The 22,819-nt window shown below is 39.2% G+C and overlaps 1 protein-coding gene across 3 annotated transcripts in view; it reads left to right on the top strand.

The window, feature by feature from the left end:
• The window catches only part of PRMT3 (protein arginine methyltransferase 3), a 64,005-nt gene that overhangs the window by 14,191 nt on the left and 26,995 nt on the right, over nucleotides 1–22,819 (top strand). For all 3 annotated transcript variants that reach the window (XR_008748751.1, XM_055813909.1, XM_055813910.1), the window contains exons 9-11: nucleotides 4,261–4,382; nucleotides 8,845–8,944; nucleotides 17,850–17,928. Coding sequence is in view for 2 of the 3 variants with exons in the window: in XM_055813909.1 (XP_055669884.1) it covers nucleotides 4,261–4,382; nucleotides 8,845–8,944; nucleotides 17,850–17,928 (301 nt within the window). In the remaining variant the exon portion in view is untranslated. The remainder of the gene's footprint in view (nucleotides 1–4,260; nucleotides 4,383–8,844; nucleotides 8,945–17,849; nucleotides 17,929–22,819) is intronic.

Below are 22,819 nucleotides of genomic sequence, written 5' to 3'. Positions count from 1 at the left end.
ATGCTGTTATGGAGGATATATGGGGTTTCTTTCAGAGATATAGCTTTGAAGTGACATGTTAGACTTCTGCTGAAGGAACTATTAAGATGTTTTGCTTAATTTATATATTATATAATGGTCTCAGAACCATATTGATGAGTGAAACTTCCAAATTGAGGAAATTAGCTGTTTTCCCTTAATGTCTGATTACACTTTAAAAAAAAACACCAACAAGCATGACTCTGATACCATATTTACTAGAACTCCCATATGGTATTCCTCCCTAGAAAATACATAGTGATGCTCTTTTTTTCCTGAAAGGACATTTGTGATGTGGGCTGGGAGGAGCTTGTTCAGATAGCTTAATTGGTTGTACTATCTTTTGATGCATATCTGCAGTATCCAAAAGAGTATGATTGCATGGTAAGAGATGGTGACAGAATATGTAGGTTTATTGTACATACTTTATTTAGAACCAGTAGATCTGTTTGTTCTCTCTCAGCTTTGAAAAGAAATTCTTAAAACTTGAATAAGTTCTGATGGCTGCCTTCATTTTCAGCCTGTCAGATATACTTGAGTTGGGAACAGGACAATTCAGATTACCTGGCAGGAGTAGTTAAGGTGGCCTTAATCAGTAAAAGGAAATACGATCAGTTTTACAGCAAGAGCAGTGTTTTGGTGGAAAAATAATTGGTTACTAAAGCACTATTGCCATGCTTAGCTTTTGTTGTAGAATAGACATCTGAGGCAGGCATCACTGTCATGTTGAGGGGGGGAAATGAGTTTTTAAACATTGTTCCTCCTAGAAATTCATTGATGGACTTAATGAGCCAAATTACCTGACCTCCTGTTTTTTTGAATTTGAAGTAATTTTTTTCTGTTAATAAAAGTTAGAATATCAGTTTTGATTAGACTGCAGAGAAAGATGTGATACTGCAGTCTATTATGGTATAGTCAAATCGCCAGTCCAGCTGCTCCAGATCTCTGGTGAGAGGCCATATGCGATCACCGCAAGAGTCCGTTAGCTGTAGACCCTTGTCCTTAGGCTAATTGGCGATCATTCTGCTTGTCTTTTTGTTCCTCAGATGTGTTCCAGCTTGTACATTTTCTCTCCCTTGCCTTTTTCTCCACCCCATCCCCTGCCGAAGGCTAGATGTGTTCCATCTGGGTTTTTAAGTGACCAGGGCAGTTGTCCAAAGTGGTGTCTGTTTTGATTTTTTTCCAATTTCTGGTGATTGCTCTCTTTCATACAACTGCACATCAAGATCACTCTTTCACAGGTTTGTTTTTTTTTGGCTCGAACTTTCAGTTTTCATGGCTCAGCAATTTTGTTAACTACCACGGGTAAAGTGTTAGAATAGATGATGTTGGGGGGGGTGAGATTTCAGCAGCTGTAAGAACATTGATTTTTTTTTTTTTTTAATTTTTTTTTTCCTGGATCTAGAAGACTTCACTCTAGGGATTTCTGTAGCCATTGCGTACTCATATATAACTCGTGAATGAGTTGTAGAATTGACTGCTATTGGAACGTAGCTGCAAAGAGTTGCAAGCAGAACTAGTAACTGTCTGCAACTTCCACAGCCAGCCTCTAAGCAAGATGCTGTAAAAATATTCATCACACTAATGTGGGGGTTTTTCAGTCTGATTCCAGATTGGAAGTTGCTCTGTGAAGACAGGTGGCAGTCAACTCCTCAGTCACTGCTTCCTAGTACACCAGAGCAGAAACTCACACTAAGGATAAATAGCTTTTTTTGTTCATGCTGGCTCCAGAATCACTGTTCTGTGTCCATCATTGGAACATAGAGAATTGTGTGCCAGGGAAGGCAAGCAGACTTAATGTGCAGAGCATTCAAGTATTTACTTTCGTGCTGTTTGTCAGGTGAAATTTAAAAGTCCGCATGCAATTTTTTGTTGTGCCAAAGCAAGAATGCTCTACAGCTGATGCGCTAGAAGGTTTGTCAGTAGGGTTCATTATTGCCTTGAAACATTTTCTAAGATGGGGTTATAATTCTCAAGTATGGGGTTGATTACTGAGTGATGCTGCCTGTGGAAAAAAAAAATTCATGACATGAAAGCTGTGAGGACAGGTTTTAGCACAGCATCCAGCGTTGTAAGGAGAGACGGTGAAATAAGTTTTCCTTTCTAATAATTGATTTTTATGATTAGTACTTCTGACTCAATGTTCTTGTTATCTTACAAGTGTTCTAGTAAATTGTGCTTACTCTGTTGTTTAGGTTTGTGGTGTGAGAAAGGAAGTCTGTCTTTCCAGTTCTGATTCTGTTAATGCTTGAATGCTATGCAGGATATGAGTGAATGTACTTAGTGCTTAGGGATTTTATTTTGGTTTTTCTGGTTTCAGAACATTTTTGGGTTTAGTGCTTAGAATTTTTTAATGCCATTAGTAAAGCTTAATTATATGAAGTGGAAGTCTTAACAGTAAGATGATCTGGCCAGTGCAACAAAATGCATCCTCAGCAGATGTGCAGGTGATGCAAAACTGGGAAGAGTGCACAACCACCATGTGGTTGTGCTGCCATTCAGCAGGACCTCCACAGGCTGGAGAAATGGGCCAATGGGGCTGCTGTGCGGAGGGCTTGGGGCAGTCAAAGGGCAATGCAGAACCCTGCAGAGGGGAGGGAAGAACAACCCCGCGCACCCACAGAGGCTGAGGGCCTGCTGCCTGGCAAGCAGCTTTGCAGAGAAGAATTTGGGGGTCTGGTCAACACCAGGCGTTGACCACGAGCCAGCAGCGTGCACTGCTGTGGCAAAGGCAGCCAACCAGCTTCCTGGGCTGGGTTGGGAAGAAGGCTTGTCACCAGCAAGTCAAGAGAGATGCACCCTCTCTTGTCCCCCAGGGAGATGACTTCTAGGGTGCTGTGCCCAATCCTGGGTACCCCAGTACGAGTCCAGTGAAAGACCACAAAGGTGATGAAGGGACTGGAGCATTTGTGATACAGGGAGAGGCTGAAAGAGATGGGGTGGTTTTGTCTGGGGAAGAGAAGGCTCAGGGGACATCATCTCGGGGTGTGTACCTGCCTGGTGGTGGTGGGGAGGACAGGAGGTGGAGCCAGACTGTTCTCAGTGGCTCGCAGGGACTGGACAAGAAGTGACAGGCACAGGATGAACTCCAGGCAGTTGCCTTTGAAGATGAGTAAACGCTGTTTTTTTTACTGTGAGGGCAGTGGAGCAGTGGCATAGGTTGCCCGGAGAGTCTGTAGCCCTGGACATACTCAGAAGCCATTTGGACGTGGTCCTGAGCAACTGGCTTCAGTGGACCCTGCTTTGAGCAGGGGGTTGGACTAAGTGGTCTCCAGAGGTCCTGTTCAACCTCAACAATTCTGTGTTTATGTGAAAACATAAAATATGAAACTCATAGCCTGAAAATCTACTGTAACACGTTTAAGATAAAAAGTGTCTGGTTTTAAGCTGTTGAGAAGTTTCCAGCAGTTAGAAGAAATATTAATGATATTGAGGCCTGAACAAGGCTACTTTGTAAAATCTCTGCTTTATGAACACTGCTGGCAGCTCAACTCCACTTGTTAATATATTTGGTACTATTTCTTAAGCGCTGTGCATTTTTAAACTTTCCTGTCTTCCTACAGTAGCTAATATGTTAATATGTGAGATGTCATAACCAAGCATTCGCATGAGTCTTGTTGCTATGTTGGGTGTACTTTTTTCAAGCATAGTGATGAAGTTCAGTCTTTTTTCATGGAAACTTGGGGATCCCATCTTCTTGGATTTTTTTTTTTTCTTGGTCCTATTTTGATTATAAATGGTGTTGGGCAGAAGATATTTCCAGATGTTAAAACTGTGCCAGTTACCATTTTGGAATTCAGTCATTTTGAGCCATAGCCATTTGGAGGGACTGTGGCCATTTCCAGCGGAGGATTCCTGGATAAGTTTCAGAATAGACTGTTAATGAGAAACTGCAGTTAGAGTATGTTTTTTCAGTGCTAAATTCAGTTATTAGTGATTCAGTAAGTTAAATTGCTAAGGTTACAATTTCCTGTTTCTCCTATTCATGTAACTTCTTAGTTGTTGCCCAAATAATTGCTTGTAATATTCACTGAATTAATCTGCAGCTGGAGCTAGTCTGTTTTGTTGTCTACCTGTGGAAAGTAGTCGAGGGTGTGGAGTTAGAACTGCGGTTTGACTTGAATATCTTTGAATATGCAACCATTTGTTGTATATGGTATCTCACTGTAGCAGCAGAACAAGTAGAAAAATCCTAGCAAGGGGAACAAGGTGTTTATTTTTACCTCTGTGTATTTGTTTCAGGTGGTTTTGGATGTTGGCTGTGGAACGGGAATACTCTCCATGTTTGCTGCCAAAGCAGGTGCAAAGAAAGTGATTGGAGTAGACCAATCCGAAATTGTCTATCAGGCCATGGACATCATTAGGTAAGAAAAGTTTCCAGGGAAGTATGGTAAATGTTGCTGTAAAAAGTTATTAAAATGCTGTTAGTAGTTAACGATCCCCTATCACATAGTATGTGTTTCATTGAAGTCCTTCTTTGTCCTAAGAATTAACACAAGTTTTGATGTGCAGTAAAGCTGTTTGCTCCTCTGGTAGGGGTAATTAAAACAGGGCTGTAGTTAAGGCAGGATGTTTCTCAGACCTTCCTCCTAATGTTAGCACAGGGCCACTGCTGCCCGGCTGCAGAGGTTCTAACTGACTGCTGCCAGTCTGGTTTCCATTCTTGCACTTTAAAGTCAGTACTGATAAAATTGTAAGTTTTCAGACAACAAACAGGAGAGTTGAGACGTGTTCCAAAAGGATGTAAGAAGCTTTTCCTGGCAGCACTATTTTGAGTTAAAGAAACATTCCAATTTAGATAAACCTGATAAAAGTTGTTTAATTGTGTGTATATATAGTTGTTTAATTTTCTATTTCTGTATAGGAATTTTAAATAACAATACAATTTCTAGAATTTAATATTCTATGTTAACTTAAAATTAATTTTATAGTATTTTGCAGAAGTATAGAAATTAGGACTATAGAAAGAGACGTTTTATTTTTAGAGAAAAATGTTCTGTTTAACTTCTACTCAATTCATCTAAAAGCAGATACATTTTAGATCTTGTTGGAACTGTTTTAAACAAAAGTTTGTCATGCTTCAGTTTTTACCAATTTTAGCACATAAAAAGGAGACATGTAATGCAGCTTTCTTTGGCAATCAGACCCTGTAACTATGTGGTATTTTAGTTTCAACTTGTGGAAAACTGTTCTTTAGTAAGGTTCTCTGTACATTGGTATGTTTAAGGGACTCTGTGGGAATAGTAAATGTATATTACCCCGTGTTTTGTTCCTTTAGAAATCTACTGACTTCTGGTTTTCATGCTAGTTGGAAAGTGATTACCATTGCACTGCAGTATTTTTCCTGCAGGTAGGGGTGGTGGGAAGCAAACCAACCAAAAGAAAAACTACCAAACCACAAACCCAAGAAGAGCACGCGTACAGATACGTGCACAGTCTGCAGAGTCACTGAGAACAGTTGTTTCCAGGAGAACTGCAAAGATGTGTCATGCCATGTAAACCATCATGGAATAGTACAGGATCCTGGGGGAGTGTGGGGAGTGTCTGGTCTAGTGCTCCTTATCAGAGCAGAATCAGCTGCAATGAGTGGCCTAGGGCTTGACTAGTCAAGTTCTGAACACTGCACTTCTGTCTGAATTTCTCTGGAAAATGTCCTGCTAGACTAGCCTCACTCTTATTTTTGAAATATCAAATTGTAGCGTCCATTGTTTCAGTTTCTCTGTTGTCTGTCATCCAGTCCCTGTGATACAAGGTAAGAGCTTGGCTCAGTCATCTCTTCACCCCTCTGCTAGACAGAGGTAGGCGTCAGAAACCCATCCCTTCTTGAAGCTGAACAAACCCAGTTCTCTCAGCTTCTCGCCGTATGTCATCTGCCCCAGTCCCCCATCATCTCGGCGGCCCCTTCACCAGACTTGCTCTGGTGGTATGTCAGTCTCTCTTCTTCTTGTATCTTGTCAACTGACAACTCTCTTGTCAGCTGGGGAGCCCACAACTGGATGCCATACTCACAGTTTTGCGAGTGTCACATGGAGAGGGAAAATGACTTCCCTTGACCTGCTGCTACCCTCCTGCATATGTGACGCAGTAGGCAGTTGGCCACTCTTGCTACAAGGGCCTGCTGCTGACTTCTGTCAACTTGTTCACCAACCCCTGGGTCAGGGCAGGTTGGGGAACAGCAAGCGGAGCTGATGGCTGACCAGCAGGAACCACTGGCTTCCTGGGGTTATTCCATCTGACACACAGGTCTTCACTTTTATCTTTGCTGGATCTCTGAGTTTCCATCAGCTCATATCTGCAGTCTGAGGTCCCTCTACACAACAGCCCTACCCTCTGGCATATCAACTGGACCCCCCTAGTTCAGCATAATCCACAGGCTTGTTGAGGGTGCATTCTGTCCCATCAGGTCACAAATAAAGGTGTTAATTAGTATCAGAACTATATTGAACCCTGAAGGATGCTGCTGGTACCCGGCTACCAGTTACACTCTGTACTCGTCCTCTCACCTCTTCAACCTCGTGGTCTAGACAGCTCTCTACCTGTCAAATAAATTTATCCACTCCACATTTCACTAATTTACCTATAGGGGTATTAAGGAAGACTGTGAGTATATGTAAAAATGAAACAACGGCATCTGAAAAGGTAAAAAGGATTTCTTAGCATGAGGTAGGAGAAATGCAGGTATAAATGTGTACTGTTGATTGCACCGTTTTGTAGGAGCAACGGTGGAAAAGAAAGTCCAGGTAGATACTGAGGAACTTGGGAGCGACAGTTTATATGCAGACTTAAGTTGTACAGAAATAAGGTTGTCTAGGCAGAATTTTTAGGTTAGATACCACTTTGCCCGTTGGAGACGCAACACTGCACACTTGGATGCTATAAAATTATTCTGTTAAGTAAATGCCTGTTTCAGGAAAGTACAGTGTTAAACAGTAGATGCAACTGAAACTAAAATGCTTTTATGGCACAAGAAATCATTCTCTAAAGAACCTTTCCTGAGGGACCTTGACATCTTCAGAGTGGTTACAAATGTGAAATAGTGTTTTATTTCGGATGTACTAGGATGACAAACATAGTTCATATCTTTCAACAAGTGCACAAAGTCCTTTATGTGTTATTTATACTTGGAGGAGGATAGAAGTATCAGCCAACATGTATTACCTTTGGTGAGGAGAAGGGCAGGCCTTTAAGAAAAACAACAAATCAAAACTGTTAAACTCTTAAGAGTGACGAATTGCCACTTGAAGTACACTGAACCGTCAGTAAGGCTACACGTTTATAGGTACCTTCTGCTATAACGCGTTCAATTCACACTGAAGTCTTCGGTTCACCTCAAAGCAATATATATTTGTCTTGTTAAACCTACTTTTCCTGAAGGAATAAAGCTGACAAACTTGTAATGGAGTAACAGATATTTATTGGAATACTAAGCAGCATTGTGTAGCCTAACAATGACTGCTGCAGTGTGCTTCCACCTGTGACTCAAGCATGCGCTCAAGAGCTTTTGTCCCTCCCAGAGTTCAGGCTCATTTCTAGCATGCTAATTACTGGAAACAGTGGAATCCATGTGTGTAAGTAAATTGGAATAAGTGGCCTGAATGACATATTTCTTTCCCAAGGTTACATAGTAAACTCTTTTTTTAATTAAACACTTGCTTTCTCATTTTCTTACTGTGAATAGCTGCTCATAAAATTTCTAGTGCAGTAACTAGCTTGATTTTTGTTATTCATTACTGTTATGCTAGAACAGAAATTTGAAGAATACTTCCTAAATAGTATCTCAGCAGTTTTTCCTGCAATCAGTAAACTAGATTGGTTGGTTTGTGTTTTTTATACCTTTCCAACAGCCAACATGTTCAAGTAACCTTTTGACCTTTCCCTCTCTTCATTCTGATTGTTCTCCCATTGTCTTTTAGATAGATTTTTTTTTTTAATGTGATTACTTGTGTGCATTGAAAGCCAGACAGAATGTAAGAGTAAGATACCAGGATAGGAAGGGAGGGGACAGAGATAAGAACTGCAGTGGAAAGATAAATTTCTTTGGTGGGAATGCTTTTCTGCCCTCTATAAGAATAGTTATCCTAATAATGGTATGTGCAAGAAAAACTGAAAACTGCTATGTTTCAAGCATTTACCTATTCAGGAATTTCACTGTCGTGCAGTTTTTCTTTCAAAAACTAGTCACGTCACAGTACTTTCCTCCTTACACAGGATGGTTATACTGTTACTTGCGTATGGGGTAATACCTGGTTACTGCAGTTATTAACCATTGCAGATGATTTTGGCCAAAATCACAGTAATAATCACATTCCCCCTGATCTAGGGGGAATGTTTGTTCTCAGTGACTTTGCAGCTAGTGTTGTTAAATAAAAAAACAAGTCGTGCAAAACAGCTTTGTAAGGAAGTTTATTTCCATTGCTCTCCTAGTGTGATGAGTAGGCTCTAATCACTATAGACTTGTGCTTCAGGGGTCAAAGAAGGAGAACTGAGAGCAAGCAACTCTGAGTAAAGAGGAGCGTCATTTTAAATTGTCCTCGTCTCTGTTTTCCTGGTTTCTGAAGCTTTACATATGTGCATGCACAGCGCGTTGGAGGTACACAGATCTATTCTCCTCCGTCTTTGCCTGGCACTTGATCTGCTCCAATTTTTGGCTACTCAGAAGCATTCCCTTTGAAGTATAACTGAGAAGAGGAATATTACATTGTAGTGCTTTCTTGATAAGTTAAAAAAGTTATTGGGGGTAAGAATGCAAAATAAAGACATCAGTATATTTCTCTTGACAGCATAAATCAGAAATATAAACTAATTTATTTATGTTGTGACTTGCAGATTAAATAAACTTGAAAATATCATTACATTGGTCAAAGGAAGAATTGAAGAAGTAGATCTGCCTTTGGAAAAAGTGGATGTAATTATATCTGAATGGATGGTAAGGTGCACGAATGTTCTTTTCAAGACAGTTACATTCAGGAAAAAAATGTGTTGTTTCATTAGAAAAATTATTCTTTAAACAATGCTATTTTTTTAACCGAAAAGCTATCGTGCTTGCAACAGTGTCTTTGACAATGTGGGAGATGGGATGACAGTCCTGATTTATGTGGTACCTGGGTACAATTCCTGAGCCGCCTTGTTCATGCTCTTTCAAGTCAAGGTACTCTAAGTGCAGTTGAGCTGTTTTGGGTATAGCAGTAAGTTTCTGTTACGTAGTTAGTATGCAAATCCACAGATGTACTCTATTACTCAGTAAAGCTTTTGTAGCTGCTCAGATGAAAGTAATGGAGAAATACTGTCTTAGTCATCTAGCTAGATGATTCTGATAAGTAGAATACCCATAGTCTGCAAAGGCAGCTAAAGACTATCCTGACTGTGCAGAAAAGACGATAAGGAGGTGAAGAGCACACCAGGAAATCAGCAAAAATGTGTAGAGCTTGAAAACAGTGTTACTGTTCATTGCAGCTTTTTAGTGTAAGAATAAAATAGCTGATATGAAAAGTATGTAATAAAGATGATACCCAGCAGGAAATGCAGTGTGTAAATGAGCCATTTTCTGGAATCCATTGGATTTCAGCTGTTGGCCTGTTACCTTTCTTTCATGTGCTGGCTGATGACTGTCACACAGTTGTGCTTGCTACCTGCCGCTGATCCTAATAAAGAAATCTGTGTGACAGACCCAGTGCCAGGCTGAACTTCGTAAGAACTGAGGAAGTCTGTTCCTTGTCAAAAATGTGGTAGGAAACACCCCTTGTGACTTCTTTGTGGACTTCTGTTCAGTCTCCTCGTATCTCAGACCTTCAAAAAACATTTCGAAGTACAGGTTTTCTTCATGTTAGTTCCCGCTGTTTGCACTTAAAGAAAAATTCTTTTGCCCTTCAAATTTCAGATCAATAATGAAAACTTTGAATATAAGTTACTTGTTCTGGGTTTTTTGGTGGTGGTTGGTTTTTTGGTTGTGGTGTATTTTTTTACAAACTGTGGCTATTCTGCTATATCCAAGGGCCTTTGGGAGAGAGGTCACATGGTCACAATGGATCCGTATGTATCTAACTGGTTTCCAGGTAAAGGTGGAAATAAATTCTTTGGGTTTCTGTGTGGGTTTTTTTGTATTACATACTTCAGTGAGCTGGAAATCTGCAAAAGGTTTTCCTCCACTGCTGTAATGAACGCTGTTTGAAGCATGAGCTTAATTTAGAGTTGACGTCACTAGTTTCAAGGAAGGTTTAAGCCATTGGCTTAAACTAGCAGTTTAAAACCAGTGCGTTATGGTTGGTGATTTGTGAGAGTGTCATGACTTCACTAGAGAAGTAATTATAGTTCTTTCAGGGAATCTTCTGATCAGTTGCCTAATATGTGCGCCACGAATAATGTTCCCAAAATCACTTGTCTCATTTTGGAGTCTGGGATTTGGTTTTAAAAGCAACTTGGGCACTTGAGAGCTTAAGTCATGTTGTAAATCAGTGCCTCTAAGGTGAAGTAAAAGATTTTGAAAAGCAGCTCTTTTAAGAAACAAAGTATTGAACTTTCCATGTTTCCCATTTGTGTGCTAAAAAAGGTAAATACCTTTTAATGTCATAATTATATAGCCATGTGCATTCCACTTAATTAGGTATTCTAAATATTTAGGAATGTTAGCATTTTTATAGGTTGCTGCAATACAGAGATAAAGAGGACAATGCTGTGGAAGATTGATAGCCGAACAGTGTACGCACTGTTCAACACTGTCCAAAAAGGAACATTATGTTGCCTCGATGCAAATGAAGATTCTTCTTTGTCTGGCTGGCTTGTGTGAATTTGCTTTTTATTTTCCTTCACTACGTGATACTGACCAGTGTGAAATCTTTTGTTAATATGTGAATGTAAGTGCTTGAAAACGTTGCAAATGCGAAGCATGAAAGCAAAAAGATATTAAATATATGCCAGTTTTCAGCTCTTCATTTAGAGAATCTGTATGGACTAGGAGGAAAACTATCATGGGAACTGTTTTTTCCAGTAACAAAAATATGAGAAGTTGCTGTTCTGTTCAGAAAACAAACTGCTTTTAGACTAGTAAACATTAAACCCTTTTGTGGAGCCATAGCGTTGTTTTGCTTGGTACAAAACAGTGCTTAAGACCAGTATGCTGTAAGCTTTTTTTTTTTTTTTTTTGAGCTGTGACTGGAGCATTAGAAAATTTAAAAACAAGCCTGAGGCAGCAGAGGAAAAATACTGCACCCCCAGGAACATTTCTAGAACAGTCTTTCGTGAGAAAGATGTTACATAAAACAGGGTATTGTAGAAGGTGCAGTGTTGCGTTATAAGCATCTCCACCATAATGGTTTCTGATGATCATTCTCTTCATTGTGTAAGTGACCTATGACTTCCACAAACTGCTTGCTGTTCCTTCTTCTTTCATTTCTAAATTTGTTCCCTTAAAATATGCAAAAATGGGAGAAGCATCCTAAATATTACATGGTGAGTAGGGGTGTGTGAGTGTGTGTGTGTATATATCTCAAACAATATTTCAAATGTGTATTTGCCATCTACTTAAATTCATCTGGATCTGGTTTTGCCAAATTGTAGGTTTAGAGGCTGAGTGATGAGCAACTTCAGTGGCTTTATTTAAGCCTATGAAAGAAATAAACAGTGATCTTGCTTTTAATAAAGAGACTAAATGCATTGTTTGTGACATCTGAAGTATGCGTGTTTGACATAGTTAAAATCAGACCATAAGCCAGTGTCCAAAAGGCAGAGTGCTGAAGACTGAGGGTCTGTCAGGCTACTGAAGACCCAGAAAAAAACATCTGTGCAGACCTTTTCAGTCTGAAGCCAGCTATGCATTCCTTTAAGCAAAACTGGTCAAGTATGCAGCCTGGCACAAGAAGCTCGTGTGCTGTGAACCAGGAGCACAAGGGAGAACAGGCGGACTGAGGAGCCGCTTCCCCAATAAACCACATTGTCTTAAGAAATAACGCAAGAATAGCCAAGTAATAACTGTTCTGCTAACCAAACTGATTCTGTAAGTAGGAAGTCTTGCAGTCCTTGGACAATCATAGAATGGTTTGGGTTGGAAGGGACCTTTAAAGATCAGCACGTTCCAGCCCCCTGCCAGGGGCAGGGACACCCCCCACCAGCCCAGGCTGCTCCCAGCCCCGTCCAGCCTGGCCTTGAGCACTGCCAGGGATGGGGCACCCACAGCTGCTCTGGGCAGCCTCTGCCAGTGTCCCACCACCCTCACAGGGAAGAAGTTCTGCCAAATATCTCATTTAAACCTACAAGGCTATTTAAATGTAAGAATGGGTGAATTGCATCAAGATCTCAGTGCTGGTCTTGGTTTTGCAGAGGTTTCCCTGCCCAGGATCAGGTGATACTCTGTAGCGGGGCTGTAAGCTTCTGGTGACCCAGCCTACTTGGTGGCCTGGAGCTCTGATGTGTGGAACTTCCCAAAGCCTTAATTTGTGAAACTACAAACTATTAGTGGTTATGGGTACCAACCTCTAGCTTTTTTTTTTTTTCTTTTACTTCTCTGCTTGTACCACAGGGCACTTAAAAGCAGATCTCTTAGCTTCTTATTTGAACTGTAGACTTAGATGAATTATGTTTCTAAGCAAAGGTACATTTAGTTGAGTATTTGTATACACTGCCTAGTGGCAATCTGATGCAAATCATTTCTGAACACACATCAGTGATTTGCTTTCACCTTGGTGTAATGACTGAAGACACTTGTCAGTTGGTGGCTTGACCTGAAAATGGTTTGCAAATTCTCAAATTTCATTGCAAGCTCAGAATTTTGACTTGAATGTGCTGCTGTTTGTACAGGTGGTGGGAAACTTTTTGAGTTGTATACACCATAGACTTGCTGTCAGTCAGGATCACATTTGTGTGTTCTCCCTAGCAATACTGAATTTTAAGAAAGGATGATGTTTTACTGTAAACACAGTAATTTTATATACAGTATATTTGTTTGAAATAAGCTGCTATGTGAAGTGCTAGTTTTTCGTTAAATTGGATGTTGGGCAGGAAAAGATTTACTGTGAACATACAAAGGTGGTTGTATGATTGCACATGGATTTTTAGTAGTGTAATTGTAAACGCCACAGGTTACTTATTGAAAGGGTGAATGCAGAAAGAAACAAAATGCATCTAACGTTTTTCTGGAATGTTCTTATGCAGCTGTGTCTGTGTGCAGATCTTTTTTCTCTCTGTACATTTTTACTTGTAGCTAAGACTATAAAGCTAGATGTTAAGGATTATATTCACTTGAAAAATATCCACATTTCTTGTTTATAAGGGGTTTTACTGCAGGAGGTGATTGTCTGAGATGGCTGTCTCAAATACAGTGTTAGAGTACAGTGTGTTCTCATAAATTGTGGGTTTATGCAGTGCTTTATGATACTGAATATGCAATAGAGCTTTTCACAAGGAAAAACTGGTCAAGAGATGGACTCTCAAATTAAAATAAACCAAGGACAGAATCCAGTGCTCCTGTCTAACTGTATCGTTGCTCAGGTAGCCAGTATTTTTCCTCCCTCCCCTTGTCTTTCTTTTTTTTTTTTTTTTTTTTTTTTTTTTTTTTTTTTGTTAGATGATCTTGAAGTGATACCAGGGTAGGCTATGAATGGAGATGTTCAGGATTTAGGGAAAAGAAATAGGAAGTGAGCATGTCAGAAACCCTGGAAACCATCTTTTCTCTCCTTCCTCCTTCCCCTATTCCTTCGACGGCTCTACAGTGATGGTGCTGCTTTAACACTTGCTAGTCTCTCTGTAATCTTAATATTCTCTATTGTTCCTATTAGGCAGAGGAGATACAGTAATACAAGTTTCTATACCTATAATAGAGTAATTATTTATACTTCTACATAAGAATCGAGCTTTTTTTTTTGTGTGGTTAATGTTGTGTAAAGAACATACTATATAGCTGAATGCTTTAACTTCTTCACAGAAAAATGGTTTTTATAAAGGAATATTATTTCCTTGCATGACTTCTTAATTTTTTTGCCAACACTAATAATGAGTATTTGCTTTCTGCTGTTCAGATCTTCCCATTTTGTGTTCTCAGTCACCTTATACTTGTTTAAGGACACAACAGGGTGTGCATAATAACAAAATCAAGCTGTGTTTTTGAAATGTGTGGGCTTGCTCTGTCAGTAATGAATTATTTCCTTTTTCTTTAAAATTGAATCATACATGAGAGATCTGCACGGAGACTGACTTTAGCGGGAGGGAAATGGTGCTGCAGCAGAGCATGCAGAGGACTTTATATGTAGCTGCTGCTTCTCACTTAAAGGCACCACAGGTTTTGGGGGGATTTTCTCAAGTAAAAGTAATTTTTCACAAAATAGGGGCTACATCAGTTTTGTGCATCTGCTTGTGCATCAAGATTACATTTTATTGTTTTTTAAATTAGAATACGCTGTCCAGTCTTTTACATAAGGTCTTACAAGTCAGGCTTCTTTTACTCTGTAGTCCAGTAGAAACCTTGTAGTTAGAAACTTCAGTTTAAGAAAATAATGTACCAAAAAAAGTCCACTCTTTGGGCCACTGACTTCATAGCTGCCTTTGATTGATCAAATATTCAGTGTTGGGCCTTAGGAATCTGGAGTACCAGACCAGGTTCAGTTATGTTACAGAAAATAATAAAATATCTATTTAATAGAAGGCTTAATCTCTTTTTCTCCATGAAAAATATCATGATGAATACTGAAGCACTAATGTTCAAAGAGCTTCCTATACTTACATTTTGATCAATTGGTAAAATATTTTTATGTAGATTTGAATTAAAATGAAAATAAATATTGGAGTACTGTTGTATTTGAGTACCAGAGGAAAACGAAACAATGCAGGATATTAAGCTGTCAGACTTCTGTGAGCCTTTTACAATTCTGTTACAAACACAAAATAAAAATACAAGGGATATATAAGAATTGTAGTGATATTCACATTCTTCTGGATTCAGATTTGTCAGTGTGCTCATGCATTTTTGATAGCTGAATTCTTGCCAGACATGACGTAGGACAGACGTATGCTTGAACAGAGTTAACTCAATAGGGCTGTGTGTTTCTGCTGTGTATTTCTGTTCCTGCCCAAATCTGTTTTATATGTCTTTTTGTCATTAGCTGGAGAGCAACCAATTTGTTTCAGCTTTGAAAATACAAAAATAAGAAACTTGACATTCATTTTGAGAAAGAAATGTCCAGCTTCTTAGTTGAAAATGCATAATATGACACTGTAACATTTAAGATGCGGGTTGGATTCAGTTTGTCTCTAACAGAGAATGTGTCACCTTTAATGTGTCATAGTTTAGCCACTAGCAAGATTGAATTATTAATATGCGGCTCACAGATTTGTATCCTAGAGATCTCTTCACAGTAATTAATTCTGAGGATGCTAATGCGTGCTTAAGAAAAAACAACCCTGAACGTTATTGGGGTGGAAGCAGGAGTGCCCCACAGCATCATGGGGAAAAGAAGTCAGGTATAATTCTCTTTCCAGATGGCACCCCTACAGGTGAGGCAGCAGCCTGTGAAATTACATTCTAAATTACACTACAGATGAGCAGAGCACACTGAGCAAAACGCTTTGGTATAAGTAATAAATGACTTGATTCAGTACCATTGACGGTTTATGTAACTTACAGGAATGCTGTAATGAATTAGGGGGGAAGATAGAACTTGGAGTGTGGGGGGGAACCAACAGTGCCAGAGTGGAAAGGTTGAGGAAAGGACGGTGAGAATTTCACTGTATTTCTCATGAGAAGGTGCATCCTCCAGCTGTATTTCTTCCACTTGTTTGGTAGATGTTGTAGGTGATGGGCATTTTGGGCAGGAAGAAATAAGAGGTGATCGCTTTATAATTTACTGACTCTTGCTGGTAACTAGTCTTAAGATAGTCCTAGAAGTTATATTTTAAAACACTGTGAAAACAACTCACTTGGAGATAAAAGCGTAGCAAAATTATTTGTATGAACTAACCATTTTCTTTTTTAAAAATGGCAAGAATAAGAATAAAAAAAAAGAACACTCTGGTTTCATTCTGTGCTTTTGTCTTGCGGTAGGCATAAAATCATCTCTGCCTGGTGCGACTGGAGCTCCTGGCTTGTCCAACCATTTTGCAAAGCTTACTAAAAATCATATTGCTCACAGACCAGTAGCCTTCATTCTGGGACTTGCTCTAAGGACTTCACAAAAGTTAAAACAGTGAGGTGGGAGAACAGGCAGTGTTTGGAAGAAAAGTGTCCAGCAGAGCACTGTCCTGTTAGCCAAAGAAAAGGCTGAAAAAAGGGCATTTTCATTACTGCCAGACCATGTTCTTATTGAAAACAAATACATTGTGCTTCAAGTTTCCGGTTTCTAGCTTTGTTTTTCGTTCTGAAGGCTGCAGTGTGGACAGTGACATTTATAAGCAATTCTGAACTTGAGGCACTTTTTGTTCCAAGAGCCTTAGGCAAAATAAACATCCAAGACTGCATAAACTTGAAGTAAACTTGGTGGTCTTAGGAGTGCAGTTCCCATGCAATGCTGTCTTATCTTCAGTAGTGTGGCGTGAAGACATAAAAATAAAAAAAAATTTAAAGAAATCCCTACGACTGCACAAATGTGGAAGTGTAGGAAGGATGAAGGAAAAAATCTTCATAGTTTTGCCGTGTTTGGTTACTGCTGACTGGACCTGTAGGACTGCAGGTCCAAACTCTGGACTGCCAGTTGTCTTTTTTGTCCTTCCCTAGTGGCAATCAGTGTGTAAGTCAAGGCAAGTGGATAAATTGCATTTTAGGCAAAATAAGAATTAGAACGCTAAGTGGAAAACCAAAATGTACGCTGGTATGATTTGTCTGAACTGAATTGATTTGTTGTCGTAAGAATGTATATGTGGGTGAAATGTGATGCAAAATTCAGTAAGAATACAGGTTGTACTCAAACTGGGAAGATACAAAGGGGTGTAAAATCAGTAAATCCTAAACCAAAGAACTTGTGTATCTCTTAGAAATCTGCATATGACTTAAAAGTAGTTGTGAAACCAGAGGTTTTATATAAAATGCTTATTGTATGTAATACTACTGTATGTTTTTTATATCTCAGAAATGTTTAAGGAAATTTTTCCATTTCAGAAAATGGCTGACTCGGTTGAGGTTGCAAGAAGTTGTTCTAAGCATCTATAGCAGTATGAATAACCTGCTATAAAATTAATCTCAGCACCAGAAAAACTACATAAATCTAGTTCGAACTATTTTTATCCTGAGAAGTTATGTTCAGGTGCTGCTAAATGACAGAACATCCAGAGAACCAGCGTCTTAGGTGTATGATTAATTTCCACTTGTCTTAGCATTGCCCAAGCTGGGACTGGGCACCACGAGGTCGCAAATGTGAAGTAGCAGAGATGTATTCCATTTGGTGTTCCTCTAACAATGATTTTCATGGTCAGAACTTGCAGTTCTAAGTGGGAAGGGATTTTCTTGGGGATTTTTTGTTCTTTGGGTTTTTTTCTGCATAGTCCCTCAGAGTTATTAGTAAAAAATCAGTACATACAGGTTTTCACTTTGTTTGAGTTGAATTTGATTTCTTTGGATGTAGTAGGACTCTATCAGTTAATTGCTGGTATCTGTTGGATGTTTGTTGCCTATAATTTATTAAATTAATATGTGCTAGATAATTGCAATTTGGGACGTTAAAGATGATGCTTTATGTAACTAAAGTTTTGAAGTGACAATGCTATTGTTGAGAAATTCACTGGGTGCTGGCTCTTACAGAGGTGTATGGCCACATAAAGTTCTTAAACTGTGTTGATGAAGTCTATCAGTAGATTCATTAAATAGGCTACACAAGAAGCATAACTATTTCTAAATTCTTTCCCTTTTCTATAAACAGGGTTATTTCCTCCTCTTTGAGTCAATGCTGGATTCTGTCATCTATGCAAAGGACAAATACCTGGCAGAGGGAGGCTCAGGTTGGTGTCTATAATTCTCTTAATAAATTTAGCTCTGGGGGGAAACTAAATGATCTTAGAGATATAGAATAAGCTATGCATGGATGAGAAAGTTGCCAGTCTAAATGAAAAATGTTTCCATTAGTTGGAGCTTGAAGGCATTAATTTACTGTATGGGTAATAGAAGAACATTTGATGGGGTATCAAGGTCTCAAGTTAATGGTGTTTTTAAGAATAAAGGGGGTTATTTATGCTTAAATACAGTCTAAATTTTTCCTCCCTACTTCTTCCCATACATGTGGGTATTTGTTTTCCCTTCTCAAAATCCCAGTTTCTGCCTAGATACAAACAAAGGAAAATCAGTTCTATTTTGTAAGATGTGATACTGTTTGAGTAAGCTACTGTGAATTAAAAGGAGAAGTGGAGAGGATGTTTTCCTGGAGGAGGGAAGTTTTCTGGGGAGGACATAGTTTAAAACACAACAAACCACATGAAGTAATTAATGCAATTGCATTGTTTCAGTTAAGCATGTTTATTCTGTCCCGGTGGGACTTATTTGTGGTTGGAGGGCAGAGAAGTGACAGGACAAAAAGGTTTTATTTTGAAGTAGAATTGTTTTATCCTTTTAAGTAGCTTGGATAGTGTCATCTTAAGTAGTCTTTAAATGCCTGTAAATATTATTCCTCATGTGGTGTGGTTTCCTGTATGAGTTCTGCATATGCTTTATTCCTTGTCCTTAATTCCTTTGTCAGTATTGTATTTCATATTGACCTTTTCAATCATAGTCATCAGTCTGGGGTTTTTTTCCTCTTTTGTGCTAACTGTGCACATAGTTAGTTTCACTACGCTGACTTAATGATTGGATTAATGGCTGTGTAACACTGCTCGCTGCAGTGCTTCCCTTTGATTGCAGTGAGCTCTGTATGCCACAGAGCACAGCAGAAAAAAAGGGGGTTTGTGCAATTGTTCAACATTTGGTCACAAAGCCAAATATACAGGCAAAAGACTGCAGTTCATATTCAGAATCCACTTGAACAATGTGACAGATTTAAGAGGTTTTTTTTTTGTTTTCAGTAATGTAGAATAGTCTGGTCAGATCTGGAACGCAGTTGTGGTGTACTTTATATAGATAGATGCTGATAACTTTGTGTTGCAATATAATTAGATCTGGGGACATCCCGTAAAATAGTAAGGAATCATTTCATATTCGGCTACGATTTCCAAAGCCATCTGAAAAGGGCCGGAAATTTTGGACTGCTGTTGAAACTGCAGTAGTATCTTGTTCTCTATTTGTAGGTTGGTACGTTTGCTAGGGCCCCTTGCCTCCCAACATTTGCTCTGACAGTGTGTGCTGGTTCTGCAGTACACTTATCCTTGGAGGTTTGAGTATTGCACGGCTGCCCATTGGTATGGCCAGATTTTAAATGGAACGCTGCTTCCTTAAGGCGCTTACAATTACTGCTCTGCTGCCAGCTTGTATAGCCTGTACGTGGTTGTGCCGAAGACTGGTGACAACTTGCTCAGCAATCAGCTTAGCCAGGCAGACACTTCTGCAGTGTGGGCGAAAAGCAGCAGAACTGTGGTCGCATTCAAATTTGGGTGAGCCAAAACAGCTTGTTCTGAGGCACAGTCTTACCAGAGAAACTCCTGGATCTGCCACTAAGTTTGATTTTTATCTCAAGCCACTCCATACTATTGAGCTCAAGATCATTATTACAAGGACTGTGTGAAAGCTGAAAAAAGCAATAGAAGCGGCTGCCATTTGGCCAAATCTTCCAGTGTCTGAGCCGGGAATAGAATCCAAATTTCTAGATACGCGTTCAGTCAGTCATTTCATCATTATTTAAATTTAGCCTATTGGCATGCTGAAGTGGATTATATCAAAACTGTCTAGGGGAATGTGTACAGTATATAATAGCTTTATTTGGGAACATAAAATTCTTGCTGTCCGGGACCCATCTGTTTGTTCTTTACAGCTATTAGTTGCTAGAGTATAGATTTTTGCATGCACTTGAGCGCCGTGCACATTGAAGAGGAGCAACATAGGTGAGGAAGGCATCGTTCAAGGCGTAATACTTTTTGCTTGTTCATGTCAAAATGAGGATGGTATTCACTTGGAATTATTTCCGTGTATCTGGAGGATTGCTGCCTTACCCTTCAGTGTCCTGAAGTTTGTGAGGCATTGCTAAGAGATAGATAAAGGATTTCCCATCGTATTCTGTCCACCACGTGAGCTGTTACTAGTGACAGATGACTTGTGGGCACTGAGTCGAGAAGGACACAGATGGTCAAAACAATGAATCTGTGAGAGCATGGAGGAGTATGTGCTTTTGTCCAATCAGCATTTTGTTCATTTCACCTGTGAGAAGGAATAATTATTAAATTATAGGCTTAATGAGAAAAAGACGACAAGTCTGTCAGAATCACACAGGGAAGTGTTATGGGATGCTCCAGAAGGAGCAGAGGATTTCCAGGGGAATCGAGGATAACGGGTGAAATGGCAAATGCAGTTTTAAGCAGATGCTTTTAAACACTTAAACACTACAGAGTTTAGATGATTTAGGTTGATATTTAGATAAGATGCTTACTTTGCCAGTCAAACTTAGGCATAGCATATGCTTCTGGCCACGGGTGGGTCTGTAAATTTGGAATTTAATGTATTGCGGTAGCCTTTCGCCTGCACCCTGTTGGTGGACCACAAATTTCTTTGTGAAGTCTGAACAAGGCATTGTCTACTTTTTTACTGCTATTGATAGGCTAAACTAAAAATGCAGATTAGATTAGAGCATTAATGTTTACATTTTTGCATGTTCTTAATGTTTTGTATAATTGATTGTGAGCTTTGCTGCTGATTTAAGGATTTGCTGTGAGGACGAAAAGACTAAAGAAAGACTGATTTTGATCCTGCTCAAATATTTCACACTCGATAGACATGGTAAATTTTTTCCTGTTAAGACAGTTGCAGAAACGCACGCTAGTCGGGAAGGAAGGATATGAACTAGTTGATTACTTTCTCCTTTGAATTTTTTTGATTGCAGCATTGCTAGCTCGCTTCTCTAAGTGTATTTTGTAACTGGGGTCTTTCAGTCTTTTTTTTTTTTTATCCCTTTTCTCACCATACTCCTTGCATCCTATGAAGAGCCTTACCTGAAAAATATTGCCTCAGAGGCTGTAGTTGCTTGCTTTTGTTGTCTGTTTCACACTGTCCATTAATTTTTGGAGCATCAGTGGTGGCTCTTGAAGGTTTGAAATGCTGGGAGGTAAAGCTAAATACAGTGCAGTTGTCACACTAGTTAGTAAACAGCAATATGAAATCTTCAAAAAATGGAAATCTCTTATTGGTGGTTCCGGAAACTACTTGCAAATACTCCTACCACCAGATGTTGGGGTTTTGTTTGGATTTTGGTTTGGGGGGGGGGGGGGGGGGGGGGCATTGCTGTGTGTGTGACAGCTTTCAGGTGTACTTGGAACCAAATGATTTGTTTCAGACAAGACAGTTTGATGCCTGTCTGTTTGGATACTCATCAAACTGCCTTTTTAACTGCTGAGTTATTTGTAGGCTGTTCCTGGAGAAACCTTCTGGTTTGAGTTCCTCATCTGCAAAGCAGGAATGATAATTTACCCATGGGATTCCAGTTTAAGCTTGCTGATATTTATTTTTTTCTGGTTTAAACAGTCAAAGTGAGAAAAATGACAATGTGTTCATATTTTGTATGAACTACTCCTTCTAAAAGTAGAGGTGGCTGCTTAATGCCTTCATATGGGGGAAAAAAAAAAACCAGTGCTGCTTTAGGAGAGACTCTTCTTTATCATTAATATGTATAAGATGATTTCCTTTAGGATGAAGGACTCTCTATATAAAAGGTCTAATTTCAATTTCTTGTTTCTATCTTTGGTATTTTACAAGGCAAAAAATTCAGCTGTTCTGACTTACCATGCTATACCAATGATTTCTTCATACTCATTTTGATAAGCTACAATTTCAAGCAGAGCTGAAGACAATATGAATTTTACAGTTCACCAGATTTTGGAGAAGAAAAGAGAAACTTAGCTTCAGTTTTATAGATGCTGGCACCTTCATGTATCACTAAAAAATAAAATAAGGTGTTTATTAGTCGGTGTTTTGCTCTGAAGACAAATCAAGGATTCAATGTATGTGGCTTGAAACTCTTAAAAACAAAATATGGGAATTTTTATGTGGAAAGAAGTCTAGCTAAATAGAAACTGAGTTTCTCTTACTATTTGATATTGCTGTAGACAGCCACGTTCATAGCAGCTGTTCTTTATGTCTTTTCCAACTCATAGTGGATAGAGATAGCCAAGAGATTGTCTGGCTTGGCTGTAGGCAGCTGTTAAAAAGGCAAATGCCAGTTTTCCACTACAATTTGGAAAACCTGTAAATAGGTACTTGCTCTGAAGATATTCTTGGGAGAGGGGAAAGCACGAGTGTGAAGACAGTATGCAAATGATAGCTGTCTTCCTGAAACTGTGGAAGCAATCAATGAGGAAGTTCTCTTCTGTCTGTTGGGTGACTTCCATACTTTTAAGATGCAGATAGAAGAGTGGTTATTCTCGCCAGTACTCAATAATATTTTTTTAGGTTTTAAGGCAAGTACCAGCCAGAGCTGTTAAGAAACAGGAGTACAACTCTTGAGTAAGAATATTTGCCGCTATCTGGAAATAACCTCTTTTCACAGAGGTTTTTTCTTACTGCAAAACCCTCACCTGAATTTTCCTTTGGATGGGTGTCTACAGTTATTTAATACATTTTAAGTCAGTTTTTGACAGAAGCCAGAATAAGCTGTTCCAAATAATTTTCTTCAGGCACCAAGTTTCCAGTCATTTCCTGGCAGTGGGATTCAACTGCAAAGATACTTTGTCAAGAACATAAACATGCTACCAGGGTAGTGTG

This window comes from Falco peregrinus, chromosome 9 (assembly GCF_023634155.1).
Source record: "Falco peregrinus isolate bFalPer1 chromosome 9, bFalPer1.pri, whole genome shotgun sequence".
Taxonomy (NCBI): domain Eukaryota; kingdom Metazoa; phylum Chordata; class Aves; order Falconiformes; family Falconidae; genus Falco; species Falco peregrinus.
Note: the sequence above shows the minus strand (reverse complement) of the source record. Positions and strands in the feature narration are given on the sequence as shown.